Source organism: Spermophilus citellus, assembly GCF_964194105.1.
Source record: "Spermophilus citellus genome assembly, chromosome: 4".
Classification (NCBI taxonomy): Eukaryota; Metazoa; Chordata; class Mammalia; order Rodentia; family Sciuridae; genus Spermophilus; species Spermophilus citellus.
Genome location: NC_138185.1, coordinates 139,209,021 through 139,232,113, shown reverse-complemented (window position 1 = coordinate 139,232,113; position 23,093 = coordinate 139,209,021). Strand labels below are relative to the sequence as shown.

Below are 23,093 nucleotides of genomic sequence, written 5' to 3'. Positions count from 1 at the left end.
AAAAATTCTTAGAGAGAAATGAAAATACAGACACAACATATCGGAATCTATGGGACACAATGAACGCAGTTTTAAGAGGAAAATTCATTGCCTGGTGGTCATTCCTCAAAAAAAGAAAAAACCAACAAATAAATGAGCTCACACTCCAACTCAAAGCCCTAGAAAAGGAAGAGCAAAACAACAGCAAATGTAGCAGAAGGCAAGAAATAATTAAAATCAGAGCAGAAATCAATGAAATTGAAACAAAAGAAACTATTGAAAAAATTAACAAAACTAAAAGTTGGTTCTTCGAAAAAATAAATAAGATCGACAGACCTTTAGCCATGCTAACGAAGAGAAGAAGAGAGAGAACTCAAATTACTAACATATGGAATGAAAAAGGCAATATCACAACAGATGCTACAGAAATACAGAAGACAATTAGAAATTATTTTGAAAACCTATATTCCAATAAAATAGAGGATAGTGAAGACATCGATAAATTTCTTAAGTCATATGATTTGCCCAGACTGAGTCAGGACAGACACAATTTGAACAGACCAATATCAATGGATGAAATTGAAGAAGCCATCAAAAGACTACCAACCAAGAAAAGCCCAGGACCGGATGGGTATACAGCGGAGTTTTACAAAACCTTTAAAGAAGAATTAATACCAATACTTTTCAAGTTATTTCAGGAAATAGAAAAAGAGGGAGCTCTTCCAAATTCATTCTATGAGGCCAACATCACCCTGATTCCGAAACCTGACAAAGACACCTCAAAGAAAGAAAACTACAGACCAATATCTCTAATGAACCTAGATGCAAAAATCCTCAATAAAATTCTGGCAAATCGAATACAAAAACACATCAAAAAAATTGTGCACCATGATCAAGTAGGATTCATCCCTGGGATGCAAGGATGGTTCAATATACGGAAATCAATAAATGTTATTCACCACATCAATAGACTTAAAGATAAGAACCATATGATCATCTCGATAGATGCAGAGAAAGCATTCGACAAAGTACAGCATCCCTTTATGTTCAAAGTATTAGAAAAACTAGGGATAACAGGAACTTACCTTGACATTGTAAAAGCTATCTATGCTAAGCCTCAGGCTAGCATCATTCTGAATGGACAAAAGTTGAAGGCATTCCCTCTAAAATCCGGAACAAGACAGGGATGCCCACTATCTCCACTTCTATTCAATATAGTTCTCGAAACACTGGCCAGAGCAATTAGACAGACGAAAGAAATTAAAGGCATAAAAATTGGAAAAGAAGAACTTAAATTATCACTATTTGCAGATGACATGATTCTATACCTAGAAGACCCAAAAGGGTCTACAAAAAAACTACTAGAACTAATAAATGAATTCAGCAAAGTGGCAGGATATAAAATCAACACGCATAAATCAAAGGCATTTCTGTATATCAGCGACAAAACTTCTGAAATGGAAATGAGGAAAAACACTCCATTCACAATATCCTCAAAAAAAATAAAATACTTGGGAATCAACCTAACAAAAGAAGTGAAAGATTTATACAATGAAAACTACAGAACCCTAATGAGAGAAGTAGAAGAAGATCTTAGAAGATGGAAAAATATACCCTGTTCATGGATAGGCAGAACTAACATCATCAAAATGGCGATATTACCAAAAGTTCTCTATAGATTTAATGCAATGCCAATCAAAATCCCAACAGCATTTCTTGTAGAAATAGATAAAGCAATCATGAAATTCATATGGAAAAATAAAAGACCCAGAATAGCAAAAGCAATTCTAAGCAGGAAGTGTGAATCAGGCGGTACAGCGATACCAGATTTCAAACTATATTACAGAGCAATAGTGACAAAAACAGCATGGTACTGGTACCAAAACAGGCGGGTGGACCAATGGTATAGAATAGAGGACACAGAGACTAATCCACAAAGTTACAACTATCTTATATTTGATAAAGGGGCTATAAGCATGCAATGGAGGAAGGATAGCATCTTCAACAAATGGTGTTGGGAAAACTGGAAATCCATATGCAACAAAATGAAACTGAATCCCTTTCTCTGGCCATGCACAAAAGTTAACTCAAAATGGATCAAGGAGCTTGATATCAAATCAGAAACTCTGTGTCTGATAGAAGAAAAAGTTGGCTCCAATCTACAGATTGTGGGGTCGGGCTCCAAATTCCTTAATAGGACACCCATAGCACAAGAGTTAACAACTAGAATCAACAAATGGGACTTAATTAAACTTAAAAGTTTTTTCTCAGCAAAAGAAACAATAAGAGAGGTAAATAGGGAGCCTACATCCTGGGAACAAATTTTTTCTCCTCACACTTCAGATAGAGCCCTAATATCCAGAGTATACAAAGAACTCAAAAAATTAGACAATAAGATAACAAATAACCCAATCAACAAATGGGCCAAGGACCTGAACAGACACTTCTCAGAGGAGGACATACAATCAATCAACAAGTACATGAAAAAATGCTCTCCATCTCTAGCAGTCAGAGAAATGCAAATCAAAACCACCCTAAGATACCATCTCACTCCAGTAAGATTGGCAGCCACTATGAAGTCAAACAACAACAAGTGCTGGCGAGGATGTGGAGAAAAGGGTACACTTGTACATTGCTGGTGGGACTGCAAATTGGTGCGGCCAATTTGGAAAGCAGTTTGGAGATTCCTGGGAAAGATGGGAATGGAACCACCATTTGACCCTGCTATTGACCTTAAAAGAGCATGCTACAGGGATACTGCCACATCGATGTTCATAGCAGCACAATTCACAATAGCTAGACTGTGGAACCAACCCAGATGCCCTTCAATAGATGAATGGATAAAAAAAATGTGGCATCTATACACAATGGAGTACTATGCAGCAATGAAAAATGACAAAATCATAGAATTTGCAGGGAAATGGATGGCACTAGAGCAGATTATGCTTAGTGAAGCTAGCCAATCCCTAAAAAACAAATACCAAATGTCTTCTTTGATATAATGAGAGCAACTATGAACAGAGCAGGGAGGAAGAGTAGGAAGAAAAGATTAACATTAAACAGAGACATGAGATGGAAGGGAAAGGGAGAGAAAAGGGAAATTGCATGGAAATGAAGGGAGACCCTCATTGCTATACAAAATTACATATAAGAGGTTGTGAAGGGAATGGGAAAATAAACAAGGATAGAAATGAATTACAGTAGATGGGGTAGAGAGAGAAGTTGGGAGGGGAGGGGAGAGGGGATAGTAGGGGATAGGAAAGGTAGCAGAATACAACAATTACTAATAGGGCATTATGTAAAATTGTGGATGTGTAACCGACGTGATTCTGCAATCTGCATTTGGGGTAAAATTGGGGGTTCATAACCCACTTCAATCTAATGTATGAAATATGATATGTCATGAGCTTTGTAATGTTGTGAACAACCAATAAAAATAAAATAAAATAAAATAAAATAAAAATTAAAAAAAAAAATCAAAATTAAAAATAAAAAGGGCTGGGTATAGCCGGGTGAGGGGGCACATGCCTGTAATCCCAATGGTTCTGGAGGCTGAGACAGGAGAATCACGGGTTCAAAGCCAACCTCAGCAACAGCAAGGCACTAAGCAACTCAGTGAGACCCTGTCTCTAAATAAAATACAAAATAGGGCTGGAGATGTGGCTCAGTGGTCAAGCATCCCTGAGTTCAATCCTGGTACCAAAAAAAAAAAAAAAAAGGCTGGGTATATAACTCAATGGCAAAGCACTGCTGCTGGGTTCAATCCTCAGTGCCAAAAATTACTTATTCTTAATTAATTAGTTTAATTTAATATGAATGGAAAAAGACAAAGAAAGTAGAATAGTCAAAACAATTTTGAAAAAAAAGGACAAAAATTAAAAAAAAAAAGAAAACAAATAACCCAATCAACAAATGCGCCAAGGATCTGAACAGACACTTCTCAGAGGAGGATATACAATCAATCAACAAATACACGAAAAAATGCTCACCATCTCTAGCAATCAGAGAAATGTAAATTAAAAGCACTCCAGTAAGAATGGCAGCCATTATGAAGTCAAACAATAACAAGTGCTGGTGAGGATGTGGGGAAAAGGGTACACTTGTACACTACTGGTGGGACTGCAAATTGGTTCAGCCAATTAGGAAAGCAGTATAGAGATTCCTTGGAAAGCTGGGAATGGAACCACCATTTGACCCAACTAAAACTTGAATTTTTTAAAGCTCTCCTGGAGATTCTTATCTGCCACAGTTGAGAAAAACTGAGGCAGATAGTCTTCAAACTTTGCCTCTTGCAAAAAGACAAGTATAACAATTGAGAACCCAGATGAAGTAAGCTAAACAAACACAAAATACTAATCATGTAAAAAAAATACTAATATATGTGCTTTCCAAAAGCAAAGAGAGATGGGAAGGGTGGACTGTGAAATGTAGTAGATGGTTTAAGGCCTACTGGAAGATTCCCTAGGAAACATATGTTAAAAACTGAATAATAAAGGAAAAGAGAACAAATGAAATACAGAATAAAGCATTCAAAGATGACTTTTTAAATGAATCTGAGCATTCAAGGTAATAATGATCTTAAATATAATATGTCTTATTTGGATATCATTATTTAAAAAAAAAGAATGCTACTGGAATTTCATAGTTATGGGAAGTGTTTTATTTCAGTTGATTTTTATAACTGTTCTAGGAAGTATTTCATCCAAAAAGAAAATGAATCTTTGTCTAGCCTAGGAGCAAATGAAGATACCTAAACAGAGCAATTGGAAAACAACCAACAACTCAAATGCAGAATGAAGTAGGCATCTAAACATTTGACTGAGTGCTATTTTAGTCTACTTTCCTTAAGAAAAGGGATTGTAGGAAGAGTTGGAGTTTTTGGCATAAATAAGATGTGTAATGAGAAATTACATGCTTATTCATATAAACTGTTCTTCAATATGAAGACAACAAAAACACTTGAAAAGCCAGCATCAGTACCACTCCAGGAACTCAAGCTAGTGACGTGTCCTGACTGAGGAATTTATCTGGAATTCCAACTTCTGCAAACATAATAAGGGACAGATATATTTTAATATAAAAGGCATTACAAGTTTCTGAGTAGAACATGCTGTCTCCTTTCAGCAAGTTTCCTGTCTCTAAGAATATTTTTTTCTACCTAGTCTAATAATAAATATTTCACTATCCCACTGTTTTTCAAAATATCAGAGATGACTGAGGTGGAATAGTCTAGCTTATTTCTTATATTTAAAAAGACCTCATTAGTGCTTTGACTTAGGTATGTACAAAAACTTGTATGTGACCTACTTTCTACCCTCAGAGGTTAGCATCACTTTCTTAGGCTCTTTGCTCTTCACTGTATTTTTGGTCTTTTCCTTCCCTTGCCTGGCTCCACACCACTCTCAGGTTATTGTTCCCAAACACTATTTCTACTGTGTTATCATCTGCCTAAGAACCAAAAAGAGTTCCCCATTGGATCAAGTCCTGAATATTCATCTTGGCACCCTATAATCTGAAGGGTCTTCAACTTTATTTCTACCTCTTTCAAATTCCTCATTCTAAGCCTACTACTTCCACAAAAATCATGTTTTCACTCACATATTCACACATTAAACAAATTTACTGAGCACAAACTGAGTGTCAGGACTGGTGGTCATTCCTAGTTCCACACTTTTGCTCATCCCTGTTCCTCTCTGTGTATTCATACCTTACCCATTCTGAAAGACCTGGTTCAAATACCAAGTCCTTCATAAGCTCTGCTCAGGCGTGCTGATCTACCACTCAGCCGCCTAACCCTCTGAATCACTATCAGCATTTTATTTTTACTCTGAATTTACATAGAACTTCTCTAGAATATTTTCAGAGATTCCATTTCAAATAAAATTTGTATACTCTGGTTTAAACTATATTGAACATGTTTCTCTACTACAGAGATTTTCAGAGACTTTAATAAATTAATACCAGCTGTAAATTCCTAAAAGGGGCATATAGAATCAGCATTTCATACTTGGGCATGAAAATTTTACAACATAATAACTACTGATATTGCAGGAAAATCTTTTTTGGGGACATTGCTGTCATTTGATAAAATGGTACCACATGGTTTGCCACTTAATTACATGCTGCTTCCATGGTATTATCCTGTTATTTCCCTCCTTCCCTCCCGCAACCCTTTCTATATATCTTAAGTCATTTTCAAATATCCAAAATATTAAGTCCTACTTTCCTTATGACTGAAAGCAAAAGTCTAAAGCAAGAAATGCTTTTTGTCTAAACTTTTGGTGAAAGTTTTCTAAAATGCACTAATTTACTTCCTTGCCTTACTAAGCAGAACAATGAGAATTTTTGATAACTGAAGGAAGCTTAAATGATTAAAAAAAAACTCTGCAACACCATTTTTCTAAATGACTTCAAGAGATCACCTCCCTGGGCCTTAGGGTCTTCATTTGAGTAATGAGAACCTCACAGTTGTAATGATCTATTTTTCGGTGTTTAAGTGATTCCTCAAATGAGTATTCACTACATATCCTATAAATGTAAGAGCAAGACAACTAGATATCATCCCCCAGAATATTGTTAAGAAGTTTTTTGTACTTTGCTTTAACTTGTTTTCTAATGATTTGCCTCATTTATAATAAAACAATCTTTGTTAATTTAGGTATCTTGCCATTTGGATTTAGCAAAGGTTTTGTTAGACATAGCAAAAACAAAACAGCAATGACTGGAATGATTTTCAGCAACACTCCCAGTACTCTTTAATTTATAACATGCATCCAAGAAATATGTCAGATGGAGTCCCAGGGGGCACCAGCCACAGAGAGAAGAACTCATGTGATGGGAGGGTGGGTCTGAACCTGGAAAGCTGTAGTAAATTTTCATGTACAATCATAGTTCCAGTTCTAATGGACCAACAATTATATAAACTTCTCATTTCAGAATTTAGGTGTTTCTAAGTTAATAAACCTTTAATATTTTTTGCTTCAAAAGCCCATTTGAAAACAAAACCATCATGATTCTAAGACTTCAGGAATGATGAATGTTGAAACATGCCCTGGATGCAGATGCCTTTAAGTCCTGATGCATTGGGTTCTGAACAATTATTGCCTTCAGTCTGGAACAATAGTGCCAGGTTGCAGTAACTAATCCCCAGCTCAGATATCAAGGTGTGGTTCCAGGAGTAGACATCATCCGTTGGGATTGAGTTACACTCACCTGTTCCTTTGTAATCCTACCCCTTTGCCCTTTTGAGGATAGAATCTTCCATGGAATCTCCCCTTATGTATCCCTATATAAGAATAAAGAATTCCAGTGGCTCTCTCTCTTTCCATGGACCCTTAAGGTCAGAGAGCCATCACAGATTTAGAAAGGTATTTCTGTGTGTTTGTGTGTTTTCTTTGTTGTTTTCTTAAGTTATTGGAATAGTCAGATTTTGTGAACTCAGCATTAGGCAATTGTTTCTATTGCCATCTATCCTAGCTGGCAATAGAAACAATCTCTATTTCATTATTCTAATGAATTCTGCAACATGGATAACTTTTCTCACAATAAAAGCAAAACAAATTTTTATATTTGTCAATAAATAAAAAGGGATAAACATTACATCTTGTCCAAGTTCTAATTAGTGAAAAGAACAGTATCTGCCACACATTAGGTGTGTGAATTTGGGCAAATTAATTTCCCTAAGCTTCAATTTTCTCATTTGAAAAATGAAACTACCTCTTATAGTTGTGAGTATTCAAAAAAATAATGAATTAAAAGCACTTGAGATTGCTGCCTCTGATTCCGCTGCTGCCAGCCTGAGATCTCCTAGAGGTTTCTTTCTGGGCTGCAGCAGAAGTCAGAGACCTCCGGGCAAGGCCTCCCTTACCTTGGTAGTGAATTCTGTCACTACCTTCATGGTGGCTGCTGCTGAACTGGAAGTCTCCTCTCAATCAACTGCCACCTGCACCACTACTGCCATTGCTACTGTCTCTGATTTCCCTGTTGCCAGCCTGAGATCGCCTGGAGGTCTTCTTTCTGGGTGCTACTGCCACAGAAAAAAACTACTGCCTTAGATGCAACTGAAGCTGACACTGCTGCTGACCCCTGGAAATCGCCTAGAGAAAATGCCCCCACAGCTGCAGGTGTGGCTGCCTCTGCAGTCACCACTACTGATGACCCGCTGCCTGTTGCCAACAACCACTACCACTACCACTACCACTGACTGCTACCACAGCCTAGAAGACTGCTTTGGGGGAGACTCCAGGCTTGGTTTCATGTGGCTGCACCCATTTTGGGACACCAGCCAGGGCAGGGGGCCTGGGTGCTAGTGGGATTACCATCACAAGAGCCTCTGTCTGGGGACTCTAGCTGGACCTGTGTGGGGGTGCCTGCAGGTTTGGAGGAGCCTGGAGTCTTCCTGCTGAGAGTTCTGATGGCCATTGTCCTGCTCCTGCTGTATCTCAGGGTTGCTGCTTTGCATGAGTGTATCCCTGGTGGACTCTCTGCAAGTAGGAGCAGCATTGAGATCTTGGGACTGCAGTGTGGCCAGTGAGGCATCTGAAGCCCAGATCTGTGGGACAGAGATGGGTTTGCAAGGGCCGATCTAGGTTTGGTGATCACAAGAGATGTCAGAGACAGGGCTGAGAAACTGTTGAACACTGACAGAGACAGTTTGACTTTCCAGCAAGAATTATTTTATGTTATTTTTGATTCACTAATCTTTCTACCATATTTGGAACAGAATGTTTTTATGCATCAGTTTGTGTAGAACAATAATATATGACTGGTATTTTGCATTTTTGTTGTATTCTTATGTCTTTATTTTTTTTCCCTTTGTTCATATTCTTCCTCTCTCGACTATTTTCTTTCCAACTTTTCTTCAACCAACAGCCAATCTCTGTCAGCTACTCTTCCTTCTTCCCATGAATTTTTACTTCTAGCTCCTATCTTCCTCCCTCATGAATATTGCATACTACACTACCACTGTTCTCTCATCCACCATTTGAAATCATAAATCATTTTAACAAATATTCTGTTTGTACTATAGATAGATATTGAACTCATCATTTTGGTTCAATGCAAGAAAGCTGTACAAACTTTAGTGGGAGTTATTAGGTTTAAGGTTATATAATGTGTTCATTGATATTTGTCTTACCAATAAAGGCAAAGTGCTGGAAACCTTCAGGGACACAATAGGTCTATAGGGTAGAATTTATCCTGACTTAGATCCATACTTTTAGATGTGAAAATGCACTAACAACATGAAAATACAAGGGAATAAAATGCCCCAAATAAACCAAGATGCTTCAACAACAGAAGCCAACAATAACACAGTAGAAGAAATGTCCAAGAAGGAGTTCAGATTGTACATAGTTGAACTGATATGTGAAATAAAGGATAGTATAAAGGGTGAAATCAAAGAAAAAATACAGGAAGTGAAAGACCACATCAATAAAGAGTTAGAGATTGTGAAATAAAAGGAGAAATTCTCAAAATGAAGGAATCAATAAACCAAATTATAAATTCAATACAAAGCATCACTAACACATTAGACCACTTGGAAGACAGAATCTCAGACAATGAAGACAAAATATATAATCTTGAAAGTAGAGTTGAACATAGGGAGAAGATGATAAGAAACCATGAACAGAACATCCAAGAATTATGGGATAACATAAAAAGACCAAATTTAAGAGTTATCAGAATAGATGAAGATCAGAGACACAAACCAAAGGAATGCAAAATCTTTTCAATGTTATAATAGTAGAAAATTTCCCAAACCTAAAGAATGGAATGGAAAACCAAATACAAGAGGCTTATAGCACCCCCAAAGGTATAAAATTACAGCGGACCCTCACTAAGACACATTATAATGAGAATGACTAACATACAGAATAAAGATAAAATCTTAAATGCTGTGAGAGAAAAAAATCAAATTATATATGGGGGAAACCAATTCGGATCTCAACTGATTTCTCAGCCCAGACCCTCAAAGCTAGAAGGTCCTGGAATAACATATCTCAAGCTCTGAAAGAAAATGGATGCCAACCAAGAATTTTATATCCAGTAAAATTGAGTTTCAGATTTGAAAATGAAATTAAAACATTTCATGATCAGAAAAAAATTAAAAGAATTCACAACTAGAGACTCTACACTACAGAGCATTCTCAACAAAATATTACATGAAGATGAAGTGAAAAAAAAAAAGTGAAAACCAGCAAAGGGAGGGTCTACACTAAAGTGATATTCAACCCAAATGATAAACTAAGATGAATCAAAAAGCAGAAACCAATCAAAATGACAGGGAATACAAATCATATCTCAATAATAATATTGAATGTTAATAGCCTAAACTCATCAATCAAAATACAGAGATTGGCAGATTGGTTTAAAAAGCAAGACCCATCAATATGCAAAACATCCACAAGCTGAAGATTAAAGGATAGGAAAAAACTTATCATTCATATGGATTGTGTAAACAAGCAGGGGTTTCCATTCTCATTTCAGATAAAATAGACTTCAAAACAAAGTTAATCGGAAGAGACAAAGAAGGACATTTCATACTTCTTAAGGGAAGTATATATAAACAGGACATAACAATTATAACTATATATGCCACAAACAATGGAGCGTCTATGTACATCAAACAAATCTTGTCAATTTCAACAGTCAAATAGACCACAATACAATAATATTTGGTGATTTAATAAACCTCTCCCACTACTGGACAGATCTTTCAAACAAAAACTAAGGAAACTATAGAACTAAATAATACACTCAGCAATTTAGACTTAACAGATATAGAATATTTCATCCATCAACAAGCAAATATACTTTTTTCTCAGCAGCACATAGCTCCTTCTCTAAAATAGACCATATCTTATGCCACAAAGCAACTTGTAGTAAACACAAAAAAGCAGAGATAATACCTTGCATTCTATCAGACCACAATGGAATGAAATTAGGAATCAATGATAAAATAAAAAACAGAAGCTACTGTAACAAATGGAGACTAAATAATACATAATTGAATGATGAATGGACAGTAGAAGGAATCAAGATTAAAATTAAAAAACTCTTAGAGGTAAATCATAACAGTGATACAACATATCAAAGTCTCTGGGACACTAAGAAGGCAATACTAAGAGGAAAGTCTATTGCATTGAGAGCATTCATTAAAAGAATAAAAGTCAACAAATAAATGATCTAATACTAAGTCTTAAAGCCCTAGAAAAAGAAGAACAAATCAACACCAAAAGCAGTAGAAGACAGGAAATAATTAAAATCAGAGCTTAAATCTATGAAACTGAAGCAAAAGAAACAATGAAAAAATGACAAGGGCTGGGATTGTGGCTCATCATTAGAGCACTTGCCTAGCACGTGCAAGGCCCTGGGTTTGATCCTCAGCACCACATAAAAATAAATAAATAAATAGAGGTATTAAAAAAAAGAAAAGAAAAAATTGACAAAACAAAAAGTTGGTTCTTTAAAAAAAGTAAATAAAATAGATAAACCCCTGGCCATGCTAACAAGGAGATAATTAGAAACTATTTTAAAAATTTACACTCTAATAAGACAGAAAATATTGAAAAAATCAACAAATTTCTAAAGACATATGACCTACCCAAACTAAATGAGGAAGTCATACATGATTTAAATAGATATAGATCAATTTCAAGAATGAAATAGAAAGCATTATCAAAAGCCTACCAATCAAGAAAAGCCCAGGTCCAGATGGATTTGCAGCCAAGTTCTGTAATATTTTCAAAAAAAGAATTAATACCAATACTCCTCAAAGTATTCCATGAAATAGAAAAGTAAAGAACCTTACTCTATGAGGTTATTATCACACTGATACAAAAACCAGACAAAGACACATCAAGGAAAGAAATTTCAGACCATTATCCCTAATGCAAAAATTCTCAATGAAATTCTGGCAAACCACATACAAAAACATATTTAAAAGATAGTGCACCATGATCAAGTGGGATTCATCCCAGGGATACAGAGTTCGTTCAACATAAGGAAGTCAATAAATGTAATACATCATATGAATAGACTTAAAAACAAGAATCCATGATCATCTCAATAGATGAAGACAAAGCATTTGACAAAATATAACACACCTTCATATCCAAAACACTAGAAAAACTAGGGATAGTAGGAACATACCTCAATACTGTAAAAGCTCTATACGCTAAACTCAAGGCCAAATTCATGCAAAATGGAGAAAAAATGAAAGCATTCCTCCTAAAAACTGGAACAAGACAAGGATGTCCTCTTTTACCACTTCTATTCAACATCATCCTTGAAATTCTAGCCAGAACAATTAGATAGATGAAAGAAATTAAAGGGATACAAATAGGTAAAGAAGAACTCAAACTATCACTATTTGTTGATGACACGATTCTATATCTAGGAGATGCAAAAAAATTCCACCAGAAAACTTCTAGAACTAATAAATGAATTCAGTAAAGTAGCAGGATATAAAATCAACACCCATAAATCAAACACATTCCTATACATCATCGAAAAATCCACTGAAAGAGAAATTAGGAAAACTACTCCATTCACAATAGCCTCAAAAAAAAAAAAAATACCTGGGAATAAGCCTAACAAAAGAGGTGAAAGACCTCTACAATGAAAACTAAAGAAAGAAATTAGAGAAAACCTCAGAAGATGGACCATGCTCCTGGATAGGCAGAATTAATATTGTCAAAATAGCCACACTACCAAAGTGTTATACAGATTTAATGCAATTCCTATTAAAATCCCAATGACATTTTCCATAGAATTAGAAAATGCAATCATAAAATTTATTTGGAAAAATAAGAGACCCAGAATAGCCAAAGCAATTCTTAGCAAGAAAAGTGAAGCAAAAGGCATCACAATACCAGACCTTAAACTATACTACAGAGCTATAGTAATAAAGACAGCATGGTATTGGCACAAAAGTAGACCTGTAGATCAATGGTACAGAATAGAGGACACAGAGACAAACCCACGTGAATTTGGTTATGTTATGTTAGACAAAGGTGCCAAAAACATTCCCTGGAGAAAAGATAGTCTATTCAATAAATGGTGCTGGCAAAACTGCAAATGATATATAGCAAAATAAAACTAAACCTCTTATCTGTCACTCTGCACAAAAATCAACTCAAAGTGGATCAAAGACTTAGGCACTAGAACAGAGACTTTGCACCTAATAAAAGAAAAATTAAGCCCATATCTTCACCACATCGGCCTAGGATCTGACTTCCTTAATAAGACTCCTAAAGCACAAGAAGTAAAATCAATAATAACTGGGATGGATTCAAATTAGAAAGCTTCTTCTCAGCAAAGAAAACAATAAAGTGAGGAGAGAGCCTTTGGGAGAAAATCTTTACCACATGAACCTTCAATAAAGCACTAATGTCTAGAATACATAAAGAACTCAAAAAACTTAATACCAAAAAATAAATAAATAACCCAATCAATAAATGGGCTAAGGAAATGAACAGACACTTCACAGAAGAAGAAATACAATTGATCAACAAATATATGAAAAAATGATCAACATCTCTAGCAATTAGAGAAATACAAATTAAAACTACTCTAAGATGTCATCTCACTCCTATTAGAATGGCAATCATCAAGAATACAAGCAACAATAAATGTTGACAAGGATATAGGGGAAAAAGGTATACTCATACATTGCTGGTGGGACTGCAAAGTGGTGCAACCACTATGGAAAGCAGTATGGAGATTCCTCAGAAAACTGGGAACCACCATTTGGCCCACTATCCCACTCCTCAGTTTATACCTAAAGGACTTAAAATCAGCATACTATAGTGACACAGCCACATCAATATTATAGCAGCTCAATTCACAATGGCTAGACTATGGAACAAACCTAGGTGTTCCTCAATAGATGAATGGATAAAGAAAATGTGGTATATATACTCAATGGAGTATTACTCAGCTTTAAAGCAGAGTAAAATTATGGCATTTGCCAGTCAATGGTTGGAGTTGGAGAATATCATGCTAAGCGAAATAAGTCAGTCCCACAAAACTAAAGGCCAAATATTTTCTCTAATATGTGGATGCTAATTCACAATAAATTGGGTGCACTAGGGAAAAACCGTATTACCTTAGATTAGGTAGAGGGAAGTGATGGGAGAGGAGGGGAGGGGTTGTGGGGATAGGAAAGATAGTAGAATGAAACAGACATTATTACTGTATGTGTATATGTGACTACATGACCAATATGATTCTACAACATGTACACTCAGAAAAATGAGAAATTATATCCCATCTACGCATGATATATCAAGATGCATAAATGCATTCTACTGTCATGTATAACTGATTAAAACAAAAAACTTTAAAAAAATTTTTTGTTGGTTTGTTTTAGTTATAGACGACAGTAGAATCCATTTTAATGGATAATTACATTTTAAAAATTATAAAAGCATGGAATATATCTTATTCTAATTAGGATATCAGTCTTGTGGATGTACACAATGGTGAGATTCAGGACTTCTGACCAGACTAACCAGAAATTCTGCCATTTCCTAAGACAAGAAAGACTTTTTTTTTTGGTACCAGGATTGAACCCAGGGCACTTTACCACTGAGCCAAATCCCCACCACTTTTTATACTTTATTTATAGGCAGAGTTTTGCTGAGTTGCTTAGGGCTTGCTACATTGTGAGGGGCTGGCTTAGAACTTAGGATCTTCTTGTCTCAGCTCCCAAGCCACTTGGATTCTGTAATTCTGTGGGCTGACAGGAGAGACTTCTTGAGAAGAGACTCTTTGAAGTAGGAATCCAAAAGCTTGCTTTCAGACATGAAAATTTGGCACACTGAAATCTGAGGGGGGGATTCCAACATGGCGGCGGGCGCGGAGAGATCAAGTCTCTGACCTCTTCAGCTGTGCAGGCATAGGGAGTCGTAAACAACCTAAATCTGTTTGCTCAGGATCACTAAGCAATGCTGAGCTAACGTGGATCTGAGGCGAACAGTCTGGGCCTCTCAGAACAGATATTGAGCCCAGATCGGCTGAATTCAAGCTCCCGTTCGCCTGCTTCCCGCAGACAAACAGCTGTGACTCAGCACTAATCCATCAGGCTGAAACAACTGGTCAGCCCTTCTGATCATACGGAGGTAAATGCCAACTGAGCCTTCATAGGTAGTGGCCACAGGTTTGAAACGGGGCTTGGGAGAGACAGTAAGGACCCACCCGTTGCATAGGTCACCCGGCAAAGGGAAACGAACTGTCGCCATTTGCAAGAGATACCACCATGGCAGAGAACTGACGTCATCAGACTACGGCGGAGTGGATAACTTAATTGAAACCTGCGGATACAGGTGTGTAATTCCCTAGCCTTCCCTCTCCACACATCAGAGAAACCTTAAGGGCCCCTCCTAGCTCTCCCGTGAGCACGATAGCCAGACCGAGGGAATCAGAGGTGGCGCGGGACCCTCGGCGCGGAACTACTGCTCCCACCAGTGCTGACAGCTGAGGTCTCTTGCACCAGCTACCGGGGGTGTGGCTATCGGAGGGCAAGTAAAATTCGCTGAGGATTCTCAGCCCCAAGCTCTACAAACTTAGGGTCTGAGGGAATGGCAAACTGGGAGAGTGTGCCCAGTCGTTCATGAAAACAGGGCTCCCGGGAGCAGCAGACCTGGCGTGTAGCCAGTATTGTGGTGAGCGGCACCCGTGAGAGGGGCCTGGCTAGAGGAAAAGTGGGAAGTGACTAGACACAAGAGGAGGCCCTAGGCACTCAGGATTGGAGACTCGCCCAGTCTAGGAGGAGCTGCTGCACAGTGATTGGTTCCTGCGTATTGACAGGAGAAAATTGGCCTGGTGGGCACAGCGCCACCTACTGGAAGATAAGTTAATCAAACTCTAAGACTGCATTTATTCGTTTTTTTTTTTCTTTTTTCTTTTCTCTTTTTTTTGATTTGGGTTTTTCTTTCATTTTCATTTTTCTTTCTTGTTGTTTTTTTAAATTTTTTTTACAATTTTTTTAAAATTTTTTTCTTCTAATTTTAATTTTAATTTTTTTTATTTTTTTTTAATTTTTTTTTCTTTTTCTATTTCCTATTTTTTTCTTCTTTTGTCTTTTCATTTCTTTTCAATTATCTTATCCTCCCTTCCTTGAATTCTACCTGCTTACTCTCATTCTCTTTAGTGACTTCTTCCCTTCCCTTCTAATACCTTTCCTCACAAGCATCAGATAAATTTATAGGAGTAAACAGTAACTCAGCAGTCAAACAGAAAAAGAAGTAACATGAGCAGCTTCAAACAACAAGGAAGAAAAGGACTACAAACAATGCAGGACAGCCTAAATATTCAGGAGGTCCTAGAGTCATCAGGAAAAATGGTCATATAAAGAACTCAAGGAACACCTTAGACAGATGGAATGGAACCTTAAAGAGGATACAACACAGCAAATTCAAGCAGCAAAAGAACACATTGAGAATGAATTACATAAACAGATAAAAGAAGAAGTTAAGCATCTTTATCAGGAGATAGAGATTATAAAAAATAATCAAACAATAATTCTAGAAATGAAGGAAACGATAAACCAAATTAAAAACTCAATTGAGAGTATCACTAACAGAGTGGAAGCAAGTAGAATCCAGAACGTCAGATAATGAAGACAAAATATATCATCTTGAAAAGAGTCTAGCCAACTCAGAAAGGCTGGTAAAAAATGACGAGAAAAACATCCAAGAGTTATGGGATAACATAAAAAAACCAAACTTACGAGTCATCGGGATAGAAGAAGGTACAGAGATTCAAACCAAGGGAATGAGTAACCTGCTGAATGAAATAATTACAGATAACTTTCCAGAAATAAAAAAGGAAGCAGATATACAAATTGAAGATGCATACAGGACACCGAGCACACAAAATCACAGTAGACCAACGCCAAGACACATTGTTATGAGGATATCCAATATACAGAACAAAGAGAAAATATTAAAAGCTACAAGAGAAAGGAGACAGGTTACATTCAGGGGTAAACCGATAAGGTTAACAACGGATTTTTCATCACAGACGCTGAAAGCGAGAAGATCCTGGAACAATGTATTTCAAACACTGAAAGACAATGGATGCCAACCAAGAATTCTGTATCCAGCAAAATTAAGCTTCAGGTATGACAACGAAATAAAAATCTTTCATGATAAACAAAAGTTAAAAGAATTTGCAGCCAGAAAACCAGCATTGCAAAGCATTTTGAGCAAAACACTACACGAGGAAGAAATGAAAAACAATAACCAAAACCATCAGTGGGAAGTGCCTCAGTAAAGACAGAGGGCGAGGGGAAAGATAATCACGGAGAAACAAACTAAATTATTTTTTTAATAAAAAAGGATAAACAATCAAACATGGATGGAAGTTCAAACCATATATCAATAGTAACTCTGAATGTTAATGGCCTAAACTCTCCAATAAAGCGACATAGGCTGGTATCATCGATTAAAAAAACAAATCCAACAATATGCTGCCTCCAGGAGACACATCTGATTGGAAAAGACATACACAGGCTGAAGGTGAAAGGATGGGAAAAAATATACCACGCACATGGTCCACATAAGCAAGCAGGGGTGGCCATCCTCATATCGAATAAAATCAACTTCAAGACTAAGTTAATCAAAAGGGATAAGGAAGGACATTATATACTGTTAAAAGGAACCATTCACCAACAAGACATAACAATTATCAATATTTATGCACCAAATAATGGTGCTGCGACATTCATAAAACAAATTCTCCTCAAGTTCAAGAATCAAATAGACCACAACACAATAATTATGGGTGACTTCAACACACCTCTCTCACCATTGGACAGATCCTCCAAACAAAAGTTGAATAAAGAAACTATAGAACTCAATACCACAATCAATAACCTAGACTTAACTGACATATAGAATATATCAACCATCATCAAATGGATATACTTTTTTCTCAGCAGCACATGGATCCTTCTCAAAAATAGACCATATATTATGCCATAGGGCAACCCTCAGGAAATATAAAGGGGTGATGATAATACCATGCATTTTATCTGATCATGATGGAATGAAACTGGAAATCAATGATAAAAGAAGGAAGGAAAAATCCTACATCACATGGAAAATGAACAATATGTTACTGAATGATCAATGGGTTACAGAAGACATAAAGGAGGAAATCAAAAAATTCTTAGAGAGAAATGAAAATACAGACACAACATATCGGAATCTATGGGACACAATGAAAGCAGTTTTAAGAGGAAAATTCATCGCCTGGTGGTCATTCCTCAAAAAAAGAAAAAACCAACAAATAAATGAGCTCACACTTCATCTAAAAGCCCTAGAAAAGGAAGAGAAAACAACAGCAAATGTAGCAGAAGGCAAGAAATAATTAAAATCAGAGCGGAAATCAATGAAATTGAAACAAAAGAAACTACTGAAAAAATTGACAAAACTAAAAGTTGGTTCTTCGAAAAAATAAATAAGATCGACAGACCTTTAGCCATGCTAATGAAGAGAAGAAGAGAGAGAACTCAAATTACTAACATACGGGATGAAAAAGGCAATATCACAACAGATGCTACAGAAATACAGAAGACAATTAGAAATTATTTTGAAAACCTATATTCCAATAAAATAGAGGATAGTGAAGACATCGATAAATTTCTTAAGTCATATGATTTGCCCAGACTGAGTCAAGAGGATAGACACAATTTGAACAGACCAATATCAATGGATGAAATTGAAGAAGCCATCAAAAGACTACCAACCAAGAAAAGCCCAGGACCGGATGGGTATACAGCGGAGTTTTACAAAACCTTTAAAGAAGAATTAATACCAATACTTTTCAAGTTATTTCAGGAAATAGAAAAAGAGGGAGCTCTTCCAAATTCATTCTATGAGGCCAACATCACCCTGATTCCGAAACCAGACAAAGACACCTCAAAGAAAGAAAACTACAGACCAATATCTCTAATGAACCTAGATGCAAAAATCCTCAATAAAATTCTGGCAAATCGAATACAAAAACACATCAAAAAAATTGTGCACCATGATCAAGTAGGATTCATCCCTGGGATGCAAGGATGGTTCAATATACGGAAATCAATAAATGTTATTCACCACATCAATAGACTTAAAGATAAGAACCATATGATCATCTCGATAGATGCAGAGAAAGCATTCGACAAAGTACAGCATCCCTTTATGTCCAAAGTATTAGAAAAACTAGGGATAACAGGAACTTACCTTGACATTGTAAAAGCTATCTATGCTAAGCCTCAGGCTAGCATCATTCTGAATGGACAAAAGTTAAAGGCATTCCCTCTAAAATCTGGAACAAGACAGGGATGCCCTCTATCACCACTTCTATTCAATATAGTTCTCGAAACACTGGCCAGTGCAATTAGACAGACGAAAGAAATTAAAGGCATAAAAATAGGAAAAGAAGAACTTAAATTATCACTATTTGCAGATGACATGATTCTATACCTAGAAGACCCAAAAGGGTCTACAAAGAAACTACTAGAACTAATAAATGAATTCAGCAAAGTGGCAGGATATAAAATCAACACGCATAAATCAAAGGCATTTCTGTATATCAGCGACAAAACTTCTGAAACGGAAATGAGGAAAAACACTCCATTCACAATATCCTCAAAAAAAATAAAATACTTGGGAATCAACCTAACAAAAGAGGTGAAAGACCTATACAATGAAAACTACAGAACCCTAAAGAAAGAAGTAGAAGAAGATCTTAGAAGATGGAAAAATATACCCTGTTCATGGATAGGCAGAACTAACATCATCAAAATGGCGATATTACCAAAAGTTCTCTATAGGTTTAATGCAATGCCAATCAAAATCCCAACGGCATTTCTTGTAGAAATAGATAAAGCAATCATGAAATTCATATGGAAAAATAAAAGACCCAGAATAGCAAAAGCAATTCTAAGCAGGAAGTGTGAATCAGGCGGTACAGCGATACCAGATTTCAAACTATATTACAGAGCAATAGTGACAAAAACAGCTTGGTACTGGTACCAAAACAGGCGGGTGGACCAATGGTATAGAATAGAGGACACAGAGACTAATCCACAAAGTTACAACTATCTTATATTTGATAAAGGGGCTAAAAGCATGCAATGGAGGAAGGATAGCATCTTCAACAAATGGTGTTGGGAAAACTGGAAATCCATATGCAACAAAATGAAACTGAATCCCTTTCTCTCGCCATGCACAAAAGTTAACTCCAAATGGATCAAGGAGCTTGATATCAAATCAGAGACTCTGCGTCTGATAGAAGAAAAAGTTGGCTCCGATCTACAGATTGTGGGGTCGGGCTCCAAATTCCTTAATAGGACACCCATAGCACAAGAGTTAACAACTAGAATCAACAAATGGGACTTAATTAAACTTAAAAGTTTTTTCTCAGCAAAAGAAACAATAAGAGAGGTAAATAGGGAGCCTACATCCTGGGAACAAATTTTTACTCCTCACACTTCAGATAGAGCCCTAATATCCAGAGTATACAAAGAACTCAAAAAATTAGACAATAAGATAACAAATAACCCAATCAACAAATGGGCCAAGGACCTGAACAGACACTTCTCAGAGGAGGATATACAATCAATCAACAAGTACATGAAAAAATGCTCACCATCTCTAGCAGTCAGAGAAATGCAAATCAAAACCACCCTAAGATACCATCTCACTCCAGTAAGATTGGCAGCCACTATGAAGTCAAACAACAACAAGTGCTGGCGAGGATGTGGAGAAAAGGGTACACTTGTACATTGCTGGTGGGACTGCAAATTGGTGCAGCCAATTTGGAAAGCAGTTTGGAGATTCCTGGGAAAGATGGGAATGGAACCACCATTTGACCCTGCTATTGCCCTTCTCGGACTATTCCCTGAAGACCTTAAAAGAGCATGCTACAGGGATACTACCACATCGATGTTCATAGCAGCACAATTCGTAATAGCTAGACTGTGGAACCAACCCAGATGCCCTTCAATAGATGAATGGATAAAAAAAATGTGGCATCTATACACAATGGAGTACTATGCAGCAATAAAAAATGACAAAATCATAGAATTTGCAGGGAAATGGATGGCACTAGTGCAGATTATGCTTAGTGAAGCTAGCCAATCCCTAAAAAAGAAATACCAAATGTCTTCTTTGATATAATGAGAGCAACTATGAACAGAGCAGGGAGGAAGAGCAGGAAGAAAAGATTAACATTAAACAGAGACATGAGATGGAAGGGAAAGGGAGAGAAAAGGGAAATTGCATGGAAATGAAGGGAGACCCTCATTGCTATACAAAATTACATATAAGAGGTTGTGAGGGGAATGGGAAAATAAACAAGGAGAGAAATGAATTACAGTAGATGGGGTAGAGAGAGAAGATGGGAGGGGAGGGGGGATAGTAGGGGATAGGAAAGGTAGTAGAATACAACAATTACTAATAGGGCATTATGTAAAATTGTGGATGTGTAACCGACGTGATTCTGCAATCTGCATTTGGGGTAAAATTGGGGGTTCATAACCCACTTCAATCTAATGTATGAAATATGATATGTCAAGAGCTCTGTAATGTTGTGAACAACCAATAAAAAAAAATAAAATTAAAAAAAAAAGAAAATTTTGGACACTTACTAAGATACATAAGCCTTGGGTTTAGGGGAGAGTTCAGAGCTGTGGACAGTACTTATTGAAGTTAAGAATATAATTAAAGCCATGAGACTAGATGAGGTCACCTAGGGAGTGAGAGCAGGTAGAGCAAAAGTCTGATCCTCAGGGCATTCCAGTGTACAGAGGAGGAGCCAGAGAAACAGGCAGAGGAGAAGCAGCAAGGGAGGTAGGAGGAGAACTAAGAGAGTGTAGGATCCTGGGAGCATGTTGCTGCTGAGGAGAGTAAACTAGGGGCTAAAGGTTAACTGGAAGATGTTACTGACTTTGACAGAAACCTATTTTGATGGAGTAGTGGGAATGGAAACCTGTTGTTCCCATGAGGATTCAGGGAGAAAGAATGAGAAAAGAGGATGAGGAGATAAGCAAGAGCAGACAACTCTCAGTGTGGTCAAGAAATGAAACTGGAGAGAGATCAAGAAGGAAGATATTATTTCATAAATGTAGGCAATGGAAATGAACCAGAAGAGGAAGAGATTGGCCATATATGAAAACTGAAGCTTGCTGGAGTAATGTCCATAAGTCATCAAGAGGTAATGGAACCTAATGCATATGGGCCCAGGTTGGGCTGGGCCTAGATGGTGGCATGAACATTTACCCATTGTCAAAAAGGGGAAGTCAGGGTATATGGTGGGTACATTTGTTGGTGGAACATACAGACATTCTCTTCTGGTTACTTCTCCTTCCAGCTTTGTCTGTATATAGTAATGGTGCTATTTCCATCCACTTAAAAGGCATCTTTTTTTTCACATTTTAGCATCTATAAAATTGAAATTAATCCAAAACCAAAAAAAAAGCACTTGAAAATCATCATTGCTATTGCCACGATTGTTTTTGTCACTATGACTATTATTTGGTGATATTATTATAACAAGAACATTTAGGATTATATTAAGCCTCTCGAGATCACATCACTTTGATTGAAAAAGCAAATCTTTCTGAACTATTGTAAATCAACCTAGAACAATATTTAGATATGTTATAAAAACTCAGAAAATCTTTCTCATGTGACCTCCTTTGCCTTTAATATTTTCTCTTTCTCAACCAATAAGCATCTATTTCCCCCAATTCACATCATGCAAGGAAGCTTCACACAATTAAACAGGAAAAGAAGATGAAGCCAGACTGAAGTGGACAGCTCAGCTGTTAACACAGAGGTTGGAAGATAAATTAAGGGGTGAAAGGAAGAGGCAGGAGGCACAGCTATACTCCCATAAGTGTGCTTACATACAGTCATAGAACTGTGAACAGGGTGAGAACCACTAAACTAGATGACCTCCGTGGTTCCCTTCCCACTCAGAGTCAGCCTCACAGGACACAGTGCTGCTTTCTGCAAAGTCAAGTGTGAAGGAGAGGATTAAACTAAATATTATCATATTTTTAAAAGTTCAGTGCTATTCAAGAATGAAGTGTAACTCACAGTCCTTAAAAGTAC

At 36.8% G+C, this 23,093-nt stretch overlaps 2 protein-coding genes across 6 annotated transcripts in view; one reads left to right on the top strand and one right to left on the bottom strand.

The window, feature by feature from the left end:
- Positions 1-23,093, bottom strand: part of FSIP1 (fibrous sheath interacting protein 1) — a 233,583-nt gene that overhangs the window by 42,316 nt on the left and 168,174 nt on the right. The window lies entirely within an intron of this gene.
- LOC308646758 (uncharacterized protein) overlaps positions 1-23,093 on the top strand; it is a 97,195-nt gene that overhangs the window by 22,566 nt on the left and 51,536 nt on the right. The window contains exon 3 of one of the 5 annotated variants that reach the window (XM_081290127.1): positions 7,970-8,906. The exons of the other annotated variants lie outside the window; for them this stretch is intronic. Coding sequence (XP_081146253.1) covers positions 7,970-8,182 — 213 coding nt within the window. The 3' untranslated portion in view covers positions 8,183-8,906. Of the gene's footprint in view, positions 1-7,969; positions 8,907-23,093 lie in introns of those variants that run through there. 5 annotated transcript variants of the gene reach the window in all.